Source organism: Salarias fasciatus, chromosome 14, assembly GCF_902148845.1.
Source record: "Salarias fasciatus chromosome 14, fSalaFa1.1, whole genome shotgun sequence".
Lineage (NCBI taxonomy): Eukaryota > Metazoa > Chordata > Actinopteri > Blenniiformes > Blenniidae > Salarias > Salarias fasciatus.
In genome coordinates, this window is record NC_043758.1 from 10,228,029 (window position 1) to 10,242,536 (window position 14,508).

General features: G+C 40.5%; 1 protein-coding gene across 3 annotated transcripts in view; it reads right to left on the reverse strand.

Moving 5' to 3' along the window:
• Window positions 1–14,508, reverse strand: part of arhgef12a (Rho guanine nucleotide exchange factor (GEF) 12a) — a 48,049-nt gene that overhangs the window by 15,721 nt on the left and 17,820 nt on the right. For 2 of the 3 annotated variants that reach the window (XM_030107955.1, XM_030107954.1), the window contains 11 exons: window positions 12,465–12,485; window positions 10,184–10,275; window positions 8,172–8,237; window positions 4,368–4,466; window positions 3,332–3,381; window positions 3,006–3,063; window positions 2,733–2,905; window positions 2,447–2,524; window positions 2,062–2,181; window positions 1,489–1,596; window positions 223–357 (listed from right to left, as the gene is read on the reverse strand). In XM_030107955.1, coding sequence (XP_029963815.1) covers window positions 223–357; window positions 1,489–1,596; window positions 2,062–2,181; window positions 2,447–2,524; window positions 2,733–2,905; window positions 3,006–3,063; window positions 3,332–3,381; window positions 4,368–4,466; window positions 8,172–8,237; window positions 10,184–10,275; window positions 12,465–12,485 — 1,000 coding nt within the window. The remainder of the gene's footprint in view (window positions 1–222; window positions 358–1,488; window positions 1,597–2,061; window positions 2,182–2,446; window positions 2,525–2,732; window positions 2,906–3,005; window positions 3,064–3,331; window positions 3,382–4,367; window positions 4,467–8,171; window positions 8,238–10,183; window positions 10,276–12,464; window positions 12,486–14,508) is intronic. The other variant, XM_030107956.1, reaches the window with a different exon arrangement.

The window sequence follows — 14,508 nt, forward strand, 5'->3', positions numbered from 1 at the left end:
CATGTGGGAGATTACCCAGAGACCTTCCGGTGACCAGTTTGCTTCTCTAACCTCTCCCCCTAACCACTGCTACTTGTTTCTTCCCCCAGGCATCACATTCAATAAATTCACTGTATCATTCACTGTAGTCAAATCTTTTTCAATTGTTATTTTTTTTTGCAGGTGATTGCAGGTATTTGATAAACTGAGGTAAATTAGAGCGAGGCAAAAGCGAGCAGGTACCAGGTCCGTGACGTCCTCTGTCTCTGGGGAGTGGCAGGAGTTGTAGCTGTTCCTTGGTGTGCTCTTTGGGCTGGGGAAGGATGACTCCCTTTGACACAGGCTGTCTGGAGATCCAGGCCCGAATGTGCGAGATAGCTGCAGGCGTGAAAATACAAAACATTTCGGGTTTGATTAGCCTCAGCCTTTCCGAAACAACTAAGAAATAATTTAAGTATGTCGCTGAGTTACTTTATAATTTTTAATAATTTCTTTTAATCTGAGTAACTTTCATGTATTTTAGAGCCATTACACAAAAATGCATTAATAAATATTCTTACAGCCAGACTCTCTCTCTAACAGGGGGTCTCCAAATGAGCTTCTTTTGGAAAACTGTGGAGTCAGTACTCTTCGAAATTATTGGAGTAGTGTGTATTTTAATTTTTTATTAAAACTCTTCCACGAGTCTAAAAAAGGAAAAACTGAGTAAGGTATCAACATTTTGGAAACACTGAACCAATTAATTAACTCACTTTAACTTCAACAGAATTAAGTGGAAATATATCCTGTGAGGTTATGCCATGATGAGCTGTATTATCTTCTCAAACCGAGCACGATCACAGCAGGAGGCACATGATGAGCAACTTGCATGAGTGTCGTTAGCTGGCACTGCAAGAAGCAGCAGTACTGTTTCATGCAGATCAATATCCTGAATCTTGAGTCCACGTAGTTGTGAAACGTTCCAGCAGGGTGATTAAATACCATTTTCCCCCTGACACAGTCTATGAGCTGGTTTATTTTATTTTCTAGAAGAAAGTAATGATAAACCGCACTAATCTCCAACTTCCTGCTGTTTTATATCTGCAGTCTACCTGACCACTGCAGCGTGGAGGAGGACAGGGCCGCAGTCTAATGGCCCTGGAGCTCTCACTAGTGGCAGGCGGCTGATTGGCAGCGAAGTAGCCTTGCATGTGAATAAAACACAAATTGATTTAACTCACTATTATCTCTGGTGCCGACTAGCAGTGGGACATGTTTATTGTTTTGTGGACTGATCACAGGCACTTAAAGATCAGCAGTGTATACTGATATCAACACAGATTCAAACTCCACTCCATAAATGGAGAGTAATTCAAGCATAAGAGAGGTTATACACATGGCAATGTCCAATTACAGGGAAAGGCTAAATCTAAGCAAGACTGATAGTTTCTTGTACATTGCAATGCCGACTTGATCTCTGAATGAAAGGTTCAGCATGACGTACTGACGTACAATACTGTATGAACTTACAGGAGTGCTGCTCCAGGACAGGTCTGAGCTGTTGTCCCCTTTAGAAGCCAGTGTGCGCTCTGTCTCAAACATGCTACCATCATCTGCATCACCACCGAGAACAGCATCCTGGAGATTTCATGCAAACGCACACTTTGTTAGTAAATGTGAGCAAGAGGTATTCGCAATCACAATCCGTGATATGTGCGTAACACTTGTACAGTCCACACACACAAAAAAAGGCAACACTATTGGGTTAAAAAAAAATATAATTAAGAATGTATGAGTATTTCAAGAACATAATCGCATAAAATACAACAGCTTTAAAATTCACATGGAGCAGACTAATGCGTTGATACACATAACACAGAGCTCAGTGAGTAATGTGTATAAAATAAGCTGTCACACAGACACAAAAGAGTGGCTTCCCACAGCGAAAGCCTAATCCCTTGATAAGATTAGGATTAATGTTTGTCTGGAACCATCTCTAAATGCTCGACACAAAATAACACAAAGAGTGTTTTGGATGTTGCTGGTGCATCGCTGTGCTGCGACGTCTCATTTTGCAGGGTGAATTTGTGAGTTAGCCGGTACCTGTGTTGTCCCTGTGGCCTTGAAGAGCTGACCCTGCAGCTGAGGAATGTGTTTTTTAGCTTCCTGGATGTCTTTCAGTAGTTTGGGGGAGGGATTCCTGCTGTACTCCTCCTTCATTGCCTAAACAGAACGAACAGCAACAGAATCCCATTCAACAATATGGATCCAAAAACACAATGTACATGTTGTCCATTCCTGTATGTGAAAAAGTGATTCAAAAAAAGACATGTAGATAGTTGTATGGGTTTTGACAGAGATGAGACATGTCAGGATTTCAATATACAGTAAAGTGGAAAAAAGGGACTAAAGCTATCTAAATACAGCACTGATGAGGAAGAGAGTAGTACAACAGAAGACAGTAAATGATAGTTATTTGTGTGCCAACCTGCAGCTCCTGCTGCTCTTTTGAGAGCATCCTTTGTAAGATGTCAGCCTTCTGGTTGCAGACAATACTATTTTCATCCTGTGGGCGAAAACAAAAATTAAAGCTGACAAAATGTCATGATGACATTGCATCTTCGTACTCCATGTGCATCATTAAATATGTAAGCACAGAGGGACAAAATGCGAGCAGTGAAAAAGGAGGAGCCACCAACAAAATGACAGCGCATTTAGAAATTCACAGATGAAGGAATGGAAAGAGGATGAGAAAGCTCTAATGTCTGTAGTACCCATGGTGACTGTGTAGCAGAGAGGCGGTCCTGAGGACTGTAGGGGCGTTCTGTAGCTGGGGAGTTTGGTGAGGATAAGCTAACGCCCAACATTTCAGGCTCTGCTTCAGGCAAAGGGATCTGGGCGAGCCCCGGAGGACGCCCCAACACTGTGAGGGCCACATAGGAGCCCGCTAAGACAAAAAAAAAAAAAAAAGACAGTAGAATTTATGAGGCTCATTTAAATAAGAAGAGTTTGTTTTCCTATTGCCTCACACTAAAATAAACACTTACATTTGATGAGTTTCACCACCTCTATGTGATTAGAATGTGTAACAAGGGTCCCGTTAACCTGCAAGAAAAAAACAGCAGGATAAAAATAAATACAAAAACACAAAACAAACAAACAAACAAACAAACAAACAAAGAAGTCATAATGCTCCCATTTTGGGTATTTCTTCAGGTAATGACATGCCATTTATATAAACGTTGTGTAGACAGAGTAGAAACAGTGAGTGACCAGAAGGTGGCAGCCTGGAGCCTTTCCAGTGGCCTTGGAGAAGGGGCTAGACAAGGAAATGAGCCATTGTGAAGGCACTGGAGGCAGAGGAACACAATACCTTGATGATCCTGTCTCCTGTCTGAACACCGGCCCGCTGAGCAGCCCCATCTAGAAAAGACAACAGGAGGAAGAGCATTAAAAAGGCACGGAAATAGATAAAGCAAACACAGGAGTGACAAACTGAATGTAAACGAGAAGGAGACCATATGACTTCATGGTGCTGCCGGTGATAGTTCTGCAGGCTGAATACACCTTATAGCCTCGACAGACCAGATGTGGCAAAGTGACTATTTTGAAAGACCATAACAGTGGTTATATTACAAGAAGGACCTGTTTCACAGCTCCACCCCAAACAAAGGGATTTAGACATGAGACAGGTTATTATGACAGCTATGTCTGACTCTGCAGTCAGCAGTGCAAAGATTAGGTATTTTGCAAACTAAAAAAACAGATTTTGGTTCTTCGGTTTCATATCTATGAAGACGATTGACAAGTATCAATAAACTTCATGTGCAAAATGTTTGCATGAAATTAGAACAGAAACGAACTGCATAAAGATATCACAGGCACATTTTTCGCACTTCTCAGTTGACAACAAAGTGAAAACATACAAAGCTGTAGCAATCATCCAAATTAAACCATTTGTTTCGAGACAGTGACAGTCGTACATATAGGATCCAGTAAACACTGCAGAGCACAAGTAAAGCCCTTTCCTTCTGTTTCTTTCCACCAAAGTACAGACTGTGTAATGCTTTCTGTGACCTGATAATAACTTGCATCATGCTCCATAGCCAGTGAGAAACGCCTGGGAAACAGTGACATCCTGTCTAAGTCCCCTCTTTAGGAGACCACATGATAAAGCAGAAGCTGCAGCGAAACTACTGAAGAGGAAATAGAAAACCCAGACAATGATGTCACTGGTCTAAATCCGAGTTGAATGGTCGTGGTGGTTGGAGTACCTAATTATCACTCATATCACGTTAAGACCCGGGTGTATGAACAGAGCGCGCATTTCTTTACAAAGGCTACCACCAGACGTATTTGAAGTAACAACTTTTTCTGCTTTCATTTAGGTGTGAGCCACTCGTCCTTACCTTCTTTGACAAGCTGCACAAACACTGGGTTGTCGCCGCTGACAGTGAGCCCAAAGCCATTTTCATCTTTCTGGATGATCACACATCGCTGGACCAGACCTGCGAGGGAGACAGACAGGACAGTGAGAAACATAACAGCCTCTTCAAAAGGCTGAAGGAAGTTTGCCTCAGTTAGGGAGGTCAGGAAAATCTAAGTAAGCTTCATCATTAGTTTTAAACATTTAGTGTGAAGGGACTCGTATGGAACACAATAACCTTTGGCTCTATTAAACTGACAGCTTTAAAGACAATATTCTTGTAAACAACTAAGAAGACCTTCATTGTACATATCTGAAAGTTCTGACACATCGCTTTAAACATGCAGATAACGCAGCTCCAGGGACGGAGTTCTGTTTTCAGGATGAGTGTGCACGGGGCTGTAAGCCCACTGGCCAGAAACTAGTGAAATTACCTGCAAATGTTTAGAGCATTCTAGTTCAGAGGCCTCATAAAGGCAAATTGTGAACCAGTTGGGTTGGGCCACTAATATGATATCATAACTTTAAATAGCAACAACTCCGAATTTGCACTTCTGTTCAAGTGTCGAGAAATACATTCTAAAAAAAAGTTTACATTTTGACTATTTCACAGAGCTCAAAAGGACTTGTCAATTCTTTAGCAATGCAAGCGTGATTTCAGCATAATGATGAAATATATTGTGATATATCTTGATTTTTTTTCACATCTCCTGAAATTAGACGCAACACATATCTTGATTATGTCACATATTTGATGGTCCAAATGTGCCGATACATTCACAAGAGTAATATTAAAGAAATTTAGCTCACATGCCTTTAAAAAAGGCAGATGCTCGGACTGCTTTACTAGCAATACATAGCTAGCTTTCACCACCAGCAGCGCCACCTGCTGTTCACTTTTTAACCTCAGCGTCACTTTATCTCTGCTACTCGAATTAAAGTAACAACAGCTACTTTTATCGGCAAATTTACGTTGACATCTTATTCATCACGTTCAAACTTTTGCTACTGAATTCAGTAGGAGCCCATCGTGATTCGTTAACTATGCAGGAAAAAGAAAAAATGACTGTTTTAAGATGTTAATTTGAATAATAATAATAATAATAATAATAACAATAATAATAAAGATGGAGCTTCTGTGTGAGGCGACAACTGCAAATCAGTCAGACATCTGCTTGTTGTCTAACAAGTCAACAGATGGAACCTAACATTTCAGGTTCTTTATCTGATTTTTCATTTGCGTGGAAGGAAGAGATTAGCGTTTATCGTACATGTCTATCTGACTCAGTCAACAGGACAGTACACGTTAAAGGAAACACAATATAAAGTGTCTGAAGATCACAACAACTTACACCTTCTCACGCTATCAAATAAAGCGGTGAACAAATCATGAGCATCTCTGTTGAATATGAGCCAGACTGAGCCAGGTTACCTTTGAAGCGCTGTGCTGGGGATTTCATGGTCAGTGCAGCATCAACTAGAGAGGTGACTCAATCGATAAGGGAGGAGAGGGCGGGTTGAAAGTGGAAGGAACGCAACTAATATATGGAAGCAAGGTCAGTGGAGCCAAAAGCCCCAGGCTGGGGGAAGGGCAGTAAATAAAAGGTAAGGATAGGGCTTGGGGGGAGCAAAGGGTGAAGTGTGGAGGGGGCAGAGGTGTCAGGAAAGCAGATGAAGCCATCCATATGGGGTTAAAGAGCTGGTGTGAAGTTGCCTCTAGATGTTGATCTCTCAACTGTGTTCACTGTTCAACAGTGTTTTACAGATCTTTGGTGGGTGGTGATAAACACTGGAGAGTGGGTGTGCTGACATGATCACTGATCGGGTTAATCCATCTCAGCTCATGTATTATTCAGAGCTCTGACCAATCTGTAATCGGCACCCTCTGCTCAAACACGAGGAAGTGCACTCCAAAGAATGACCTGACCTTTAATACTGACAGAATGCCTTCAGCACCACCATCACAAAAACAAGGAAATCAAGTTATATGAATAGCACAACAAAGGTCAGATTACTTTCCTTCACTGTAAAAGTCTGAGTTTTGGCAGCTTCAAGTGCTGGTTTGTGATAAGCACTTATTTTTTTTTTATCAGTGAATTTATTCACCTTTAAACTGACACCTGATCAAACACAATGGGGATCAACACAATATAACACTGCCCATCTTGATTAAGTGCTTCCTTGGCAGAAATTTACTTTCTCTTGAAAAACAGAGAGAGACAAAGACATTATCCTTAAGAGTTGGTCTTGAATATTCACAGCATGTGAACTCGGGGGCCTGCTAAAATAATTTGGGTCAAAAACTTTGTGTTGTCTCGGGCAGACCTGCTCGTTTCATTATGGCCGACTGAAGCGAAAAGCTGGAAGAGAGCCACAGATCATGGAGAAGGCAGGAGAGTGCGAATGATCAGGGTTAGACTTCACACCGCAGGGACGATGAGGCTGCATAATGACCTCTCTAATGTGGACTCTGACGCCAAGTCACTAAATCCATTGTTCGTGGAGCGCTTTAGCTGTACACTAAGCATGGGTAAGTCCCTGTAAGCAGTAAATACATCATGTGTGAGCTTGACTTCAAAATATCGCCTTATTGAAAATCCACATAAATAATATGATCTGGCTCAAAGTAATGGGGGGAAATAAATAGAGAAAGTGCATTACGGTAATCCTAAATCTATATGTTAGTACTCAGTACAGCTGCTAATGTCTCATATTCTCAGTAATCCCTGCATTAGAAGCCACTGCTCACATTTGAGTCATTGCTGCTGTGCAGCAAGAATTAATTACTGAAGCACCGTAAATCTATTTGCCACAGAGCAGGAAATATATCAGCACATCAAAAATTCCCCAAAAATGACAGAGTCTTGACAGAATTTGCTGGTGTTTTCAATCTTACATGAAGAAGAAAATGAAAGAACATTTGATGAATGGAATCAAAATAAGTGTTTTTTTTTTGTCTCTCATTATTAAATTCAAACTGGAAAACTTCTAAATCTTTCAAATACAGACGTTCCAGATTTATTCTTCAGAATTTTATCTTATTAGCCTTGAAAATTGGGTCATAATTATCCTGCCTTATTGTAAAAAAAAAAAAAAAAGAAACTTTTTAATTCTGACGTTGTGAATAAAGGAATAACTGGCAAGACAATTGAGTTTCATTGTGTCATTTGATACTTTTAGATGCACCTGTACATCTTAACTTATAATTTGGACATGACGGATTTTTTTGTGACATATCTCACTGAAATGTGAATTTATTCTTTCAAGCTTTATTCTAAGTAATCAGAACTGTAGCTCCTGACTATTATTATTATTATTATAACCATTACAATCTGTTGATTGCTAAATTGTTTGACTGGTGATCAATCTGGTCTTTAAAATTTCAGAGAACTGACAGAAAATGTAACACAGCCTGACAGACATTTAAATACTTTGCTTTGCCCTAATCATCAGCACTTACACCAAAATGTCAAACTGCTGATTAAAATGGTTTTGATCAAAAATAAATAAATAAACTTGTGTGCATTGACTAATCAGCTAATGTATTCCAAACGCTTTTGTGATTACAAAACAGGTGAATTACAAGCCGACGTTCCCCAGTTCAGCTAATCTCCTGGCACCTATTCTCCGACCTCTGACACTGAAAACAAAAAATTTTTGTTGCTCTTAAAAATGATGCAAACTCGTTCGGTGTTATTCTGCTTCGAATCTAGTGGCAATTTCACACGGGGGTTGGAAGCGTGTATGGACGTCGCCGTCACACCGGGGTCATCCTTCAGCGTCTTACCACAGGACTCAGGCTTCCCCTCTGCTAGCACACTGCTGCTGCCACTCTTCTGCACCACCAGAGCTTCTGCTCACAGCCCCCACCAGGCAGAACACAGCGCAGACAGCAGCACAGCGGCACGCAGACACAAACAGACGACACCAAGACAAGGAAAGGAAACACACACACAAAAAAAAAAAAAAAAAAAAAAAAAAAAAAAAAGGAAAGAGAAAATCATGAGGGAGAAAACAATCATGGGAGAGGAAAATTAAATGAACAAACAGGTTCTTGAATTTAAAAAAAAATGGTTTGGACAAGTACCTATATAGTGAAATTAATTAGATTTTCACTTTTTTTTTTTTAAACACATCTATGCACCAGAAAATATGGGAGCTTGGAAAGTGAAAATATGGGCTATCCAATCAGAAATAATGTTGCATAAACAAATAAGTATTCGTTTAAAGAGAGCCTTTATACAGGTTCCTGGTATATTCAGATTCATGTTATATTGTTTAAAGAACCAGCTGTTGCAATAGCATGTATAAGTGGTGTAATTCAGCCTCTTTTTATGATACACCCTGGTGGGTGGTGGCATACATTGTGGCAAAGGAGATGACACAATAAAAGCATCTAAAAGTAGCCAAAACCCAATAACAGAGGAAGCGTTGTTTTTTTCAGTCAGCTATCCAGTGTATGTTAAATTTTTATAAAGTGGTAAACGACTTTACAATGCTTCAGTTTGTCTGGAAATGTTTACTTCTGAAGTCTATTACTTCTCAGCTGCCTGTGCCAATCACTAACAAACCCAAACCACTTTTAAATTATGACAGAAAGCATGCAATCGGGAGAAAATCTAGAGAGGCGTTGGTAAAACAGTCCATGCAACTTGGAGATGAATGAAAGGAACAAGCAGTTGGAAGCATCATGCAGACATGCACAATTTCACAACTAAGACGCATAGATGACTCATGTCTACATGTGAACTCTAAAAGGGAACCTCGAGATGCACATGTCAATAAATAAAGAGTATTTTGCAGCTGCTGGGCACTTTGTCATTGCACTACTGCACACAGTGAGCATAAATCATAGAAATGCACATAAAACATTGAAGAAAGGTGTTAGCACAGACAGGCAGCAGAGTGCATGTCCTGTGTAACCACTCCTGTCTGTGTTTTGTTGCACCACGAACAGATAAGCCGCCATGTGGGGCAGAGGATTTTCGGTTTTGTTGTGAAAACAGAAGCTTCAGTCATATCTGAAATCACACTGCCCTGATTGCTGACAAATACCAGAGGGAGTGTCACCATATCAGTCTGCTTCTGCACCTAAACCATCTTACTATGCTATAAACTGCAAACTGGAGAGCGTAGCAGGCTTAGAGGCTTTCCATGCCCTTCAAGTATGCATGCGAGCATGAGACCACCCAACCACTTTGAGCATACAAAACCCAGAGATTTATGTGAAACTACAAGAACCATGTGAACATTATATGCATAGCTGAATGTTTTCAGTGCATTAATCAAACCTTACTGCGCTTATCAGCTTAACAGTCAACGACATGTAATGCAGCACACACTTCTGCCAAATACTTACTGTAATGCAGTGTAATACCGAAGTATTCAATAAAGAAAAATGCATTCGAAAAAGGAATACGAATTGTGACTTCTGTTCAAAAAAAAGTGATCCAACTACAATTGCAAGATTCACACATCTGGATGAGACCACATGTGCAGATCGGTGCGCAGGAGTCGTTGACAGTTGTCCATCAATCAAGTGCGAAACGCAGCGCAATGTCCACACATCACCTGACACCATCCCAGCATGCCTTCAGCAAACTGTCATCAGCACACGGGTGTAACAAAACAATTTATGTGTTAAGAGAGAAAGAAATTCAGAAATGCATGAGAGGGACAGTCAGGAAAAAAAGTCAGTGATGCAAAGAGATGGACAAAAGTCCAGAGTGTGACAGCATGAGGGAGAAGAAGAAAAGCAGAACAGGAGAGTGAACTTGGAAATAAAAATTGAGAAATTACCTGTAGGGTCAAACTCATTGGAGGGAAGTGAACTTTTGTCACTTTTGGGTTTCTTGTCTGGCGGGTGGTCTTTACTGAGAATGCTGCTGGTTCTGGAAGAAAGAAAAAACAGAACATCTGTGAGAAATAGGCCTTCTTATCTAAAGACTTTCACACTTTTGTTCCATGTTGGATTGTTGCTTTTGCCATCGCAAGGAAGAAGGAAAAAAAAAAAAAAAAAAAAAAAAAAAAAAAAACTTGACAAAACGTGTTGTTGGCTTGTGTTTCTGCCTCCTCCTGCAATGACAATATTCCCAGAGGGCTCTCACTGACATCCTGAAGTATGTGTCGAACCGCTGTTCGTGCACTCCTGCGCCCGGGGACACGCGTTCTATCAGCAATAAGTACTTTGGCATGACAGCTGTCAATGTGGGGCTTCAGCACTAGATAGTGAATCCTCTTACCAAATCTGGGTGCTCACCTCAAATCTGTGATATTGACACCGAAAAACTGAGCCAGTTGAGTCAGTCTAGTTTATTTACATACAAACAATTACTGGAGTGGGTTATTATATTTTATAAATACTTAGCAATAATTATAGGATCAATATCTGAAGGTGACAGAAAACATGATCATGCAGTTATCTTCAGCAGCTCATTCTGAAAGCTGTTACCAAAATCCTCTCAGTCAGTCAGTCCACTGAGCAACTCTGTCAATTGATAAACTTAAAATATATTTCTGATTTCCTCAAGTGTTCTGAAGTACCCAGATTCCTCAGATAAATCTGCAATAGGCTTAACTCAGCTTTCCAATCATCAAAACCGAGCAAGATGAAACAGTTGCAAACTCTCAGCAAACCACCTGCAGAACAATCTTCCTGAAAATCTGACGTTGGCTCAAACTGTGAGATTATATCTACCAAGGCTGAAAACTGCACTGTAATTCATGAGTGGAGCCGACCCAACTTGTGTTATGACAATGAAATTAACCCATGATACAGATTTTTGAAACACTGAAAGCCTGTGACACAACAGTGTTTGACAAATTTCACATTAATGTTGAAATGACAAGCTGCTGATCAGAATCAGACTTGATCCTAATCCTGTTCTGCATGTCAATGAAACAGCTTCACGCTCACCCTCAACCCACCAAGAGGTTCGCCTCTTGCAGGTCGCAGAGTCAGCATGAAAACATTATCATCATCATCACTGGCTATTGCTTTTACTGTTCTGTTCACTTTATTAAAAACAATTCCTTTTTGCTTTGCTTTCAATTATTTAATGACTTGCTTTAGCCTTGTTTTGAATAATTTTAAAGCGATACTAATGTTTCTTAAATGTTTCATTTTTTATGCATTTCCAAGTAGTTGTGAGGCGCTGTCTTACTTTCTCTTATGAAATAAAAATATTGGAAATTTCCTCAAGCAGAGATAAGGTGTACAAAATCACCATCACTACAGATTGTTGACCTTTAATTGAACAATTGTAATATTTGTATAAAATACCATGTTTTAATAATTAAGAAATTTGCCATTTTTATAACATTTATGTGTCCGGGATGTAAAGTCCGAACACTAGCCTTTTTCAGATGCATCTTTTATACAGGCAGTAATTGTAATGCATGCAAGTTTCAGCCAAATGAGGCTTCAGAAGGACCTACAGTAACAGAAAGAACCAACAATTGTTCAAGTCAGCACCGAGAATGATGTGTCAGAAGGACACTCCTAGTGTATGAATCACGTTGAGTGTGTCTACTGTATAATGCGACAAGCAGAGAGGATGTAGAGCCGCTCTGCTGAGTGCCCAGGGAGCAAAGTCAGAGAAAGGGCGCTCCTCAGCGGAGATGCCACAAGGCCAGACTCCGGCTTGAACCTTGGGAGGCGATGTGCGGCTGCCTCTGCCTATACTGGCCCCAACTGTGAAAGGCCACTGTTCTGTTCACAGTGAAAGGCAGTGATGGGCCGCCCTTAGAAGAGGGACCCCTTTGTCCCTCACTGTGAGAGAGAGTGTGTGTGTGTGTGTGTGTGTGTGTGTGTGTGTGTGTGTGTGTGTGTGTGTGTGTGTGTGTGTGTGTGTGTGTGTGTGCTGCCTTAGTGGGGGTTGGTGGGGTATGTTTGGTCCAAATTCTGAAGACCTCTGTGTTGCAGTTCACCCAGTCTAGTAAAACTCTACCTCATTTCCCTCATCTGGAGCTGTGTGTGATGTATGTGTGTGTGTGTAAACAAGTGGTGTGCACTTCTATGTTCACGCAAAGATTACAAACCAGTCTTTACAACAAAGCAAGGCAAGATAGAGACTCTTACCTGTTTGCTTTCTTGGGAAACCTGCAAGACAAAACAGATGAATTATTAGTATAGCTCTCTTAAAATAGCTCGCAGAGGCTGAGTTGTTGGGTATAAAGTGAGAGTGTGGGGAGGGGAGGCCATGCCGACAGCTTCTCCTCAGATTCTTACTGTGGTAAACACGATAATCCTGATCAAACATCACTTCTTCACTTGCAGATTAAAGCCTTTTCCAGGTCAAATGTCCGCCATCTCTAAGATGTCAGCTGTGTGTGTGTGTGTGTGTGTGTGTGTGTGTGTGTGTGTGTGTGTGTGTGTGTGTGTCATAGACATCACAACTTGACTGTAATAATGGCACCCTAATCACACTCATGGCCTGTTTAGTTTGAAGACTGATTCCTGCCATAGAGCGGTGCAGTGGTAAATAATCCAAAGACTGTGTTCGTACCAGGTCAAAAAAATGTTTAAGGCAGTAAATGTTGTGACTTATATTCCTGAGACCCACAAAAACAAACGGACAAGTAGGATGAAATATTTAAGGTTCGGCCTTTGGTGTTAATTATCATTTCTTAGCTCCGTCACTCAAAGACAGTTTGCAGAGATTGTTTTATATACAAGTTAAAATTAATCCTACATTTAGAAGCAGCCTTGACAATTTGACTCTAAACGCTGGCGAAGAAAAAAAAATGCATGTCAGCATCTTTCTTACAAAACAAACTACTTTAACTCCAGTATGAAATAAAGACAAGTCATGAATGTGCTTAACAAAAACAGAACAACTATTAATGCTTCAAGTTCCTTGTCAGCCAGTGAGGGACTCTAGAACAACATGCTGCACAGCAATTTAAAGAGTGACAATAATCATATAGCTAATGTACTTTCCACTGAAAGGAAAGACTTTAAAATACTTATGAGGGTTTGTGCCAGTCGTCTGGGTGGCCCTCTCAGCTCAGCATTAATTTAGAGTCCATGGTGGGGTTCGCACAGTCAGCACCACTCATTTTTCTCCGGACAGAATGAGACATGTTTTGCCTTTTGCCATTCATTTAGTATGAAAAGCTACTTCCACTGGGCTTCAACTTACATTGTTACATTGTATAGGCACCATAAAGACTAAATTTAGATTGTTTTATTTTTTTTTTTACTTTGATGACTGAGAAAAGATTTCAGTGGAAAAGGTCCCACACAATTATTGGCATGCCCACATCTCTTTATTTCAGGAGTCTGGAGACTGAAAATTTAAAGCTTTGTTTTGCACTGGAATTGTGAACAGCATCTGCTTCGTAAATTACTTAAAGAGGTACAAATAATTGCGCACATTATAATACACGTAGGGGGGTAAATTGCACGCTTCCATTTATGTGAAGAGCATTTTAAACAAAGGAAAGTACAACTAACAACTACAGGCTTCAGAACATCGGTCCTCTGTAATGACGAGATCTCGCGACTTACTAGTCCACATTAACTCTCTTTCTGCCTGTGACACTGTGTCCCATTCAGAGCTAAGCAGGGGCAGCTGAATGGCCCGTTTATGAAAATGCCTCAGACTGTAATAAGTTCCAGAGCCTCCTGCAGAAAAAAAAAAAAAAAAAAAAAAGGAAAAAAAAATTGCACTAAGTAGCCCACTCCCTAAGCAACCTCTGAATTGGAGACATGGAAAAGTCGGCATATAAACACACCGAAATGGTACATGTGAATGTACAAGCTGGGAGAAGGCAAAACTGAGCAAGCAGATGTTGTTCTTGGTTGATCATACAGGAGGAGATGAAAACGTGACAGAGCTACATGGATGATGTGTCAGCTGTCTGGAAACGTCTGAGCTTAAATTCACTTACACGTTTCAGAAATAACGCTTAGCATGATGTTTTCAAGGTTTTAAGTGCTTCTTGGGAGAATAACAAATGAAAAAGACTGCTGATTATTAAATCATGCAAGATCATGTCAATGGCAGCGCCCAGACATTTAAAAAAATACAATTAATTTACTCTAAATAACCTGCTGGGGGCATACTTATTGAGGGCAGATGAAGTCCTCTCACTGGAACACAAGGTTAAATGCAGACTCA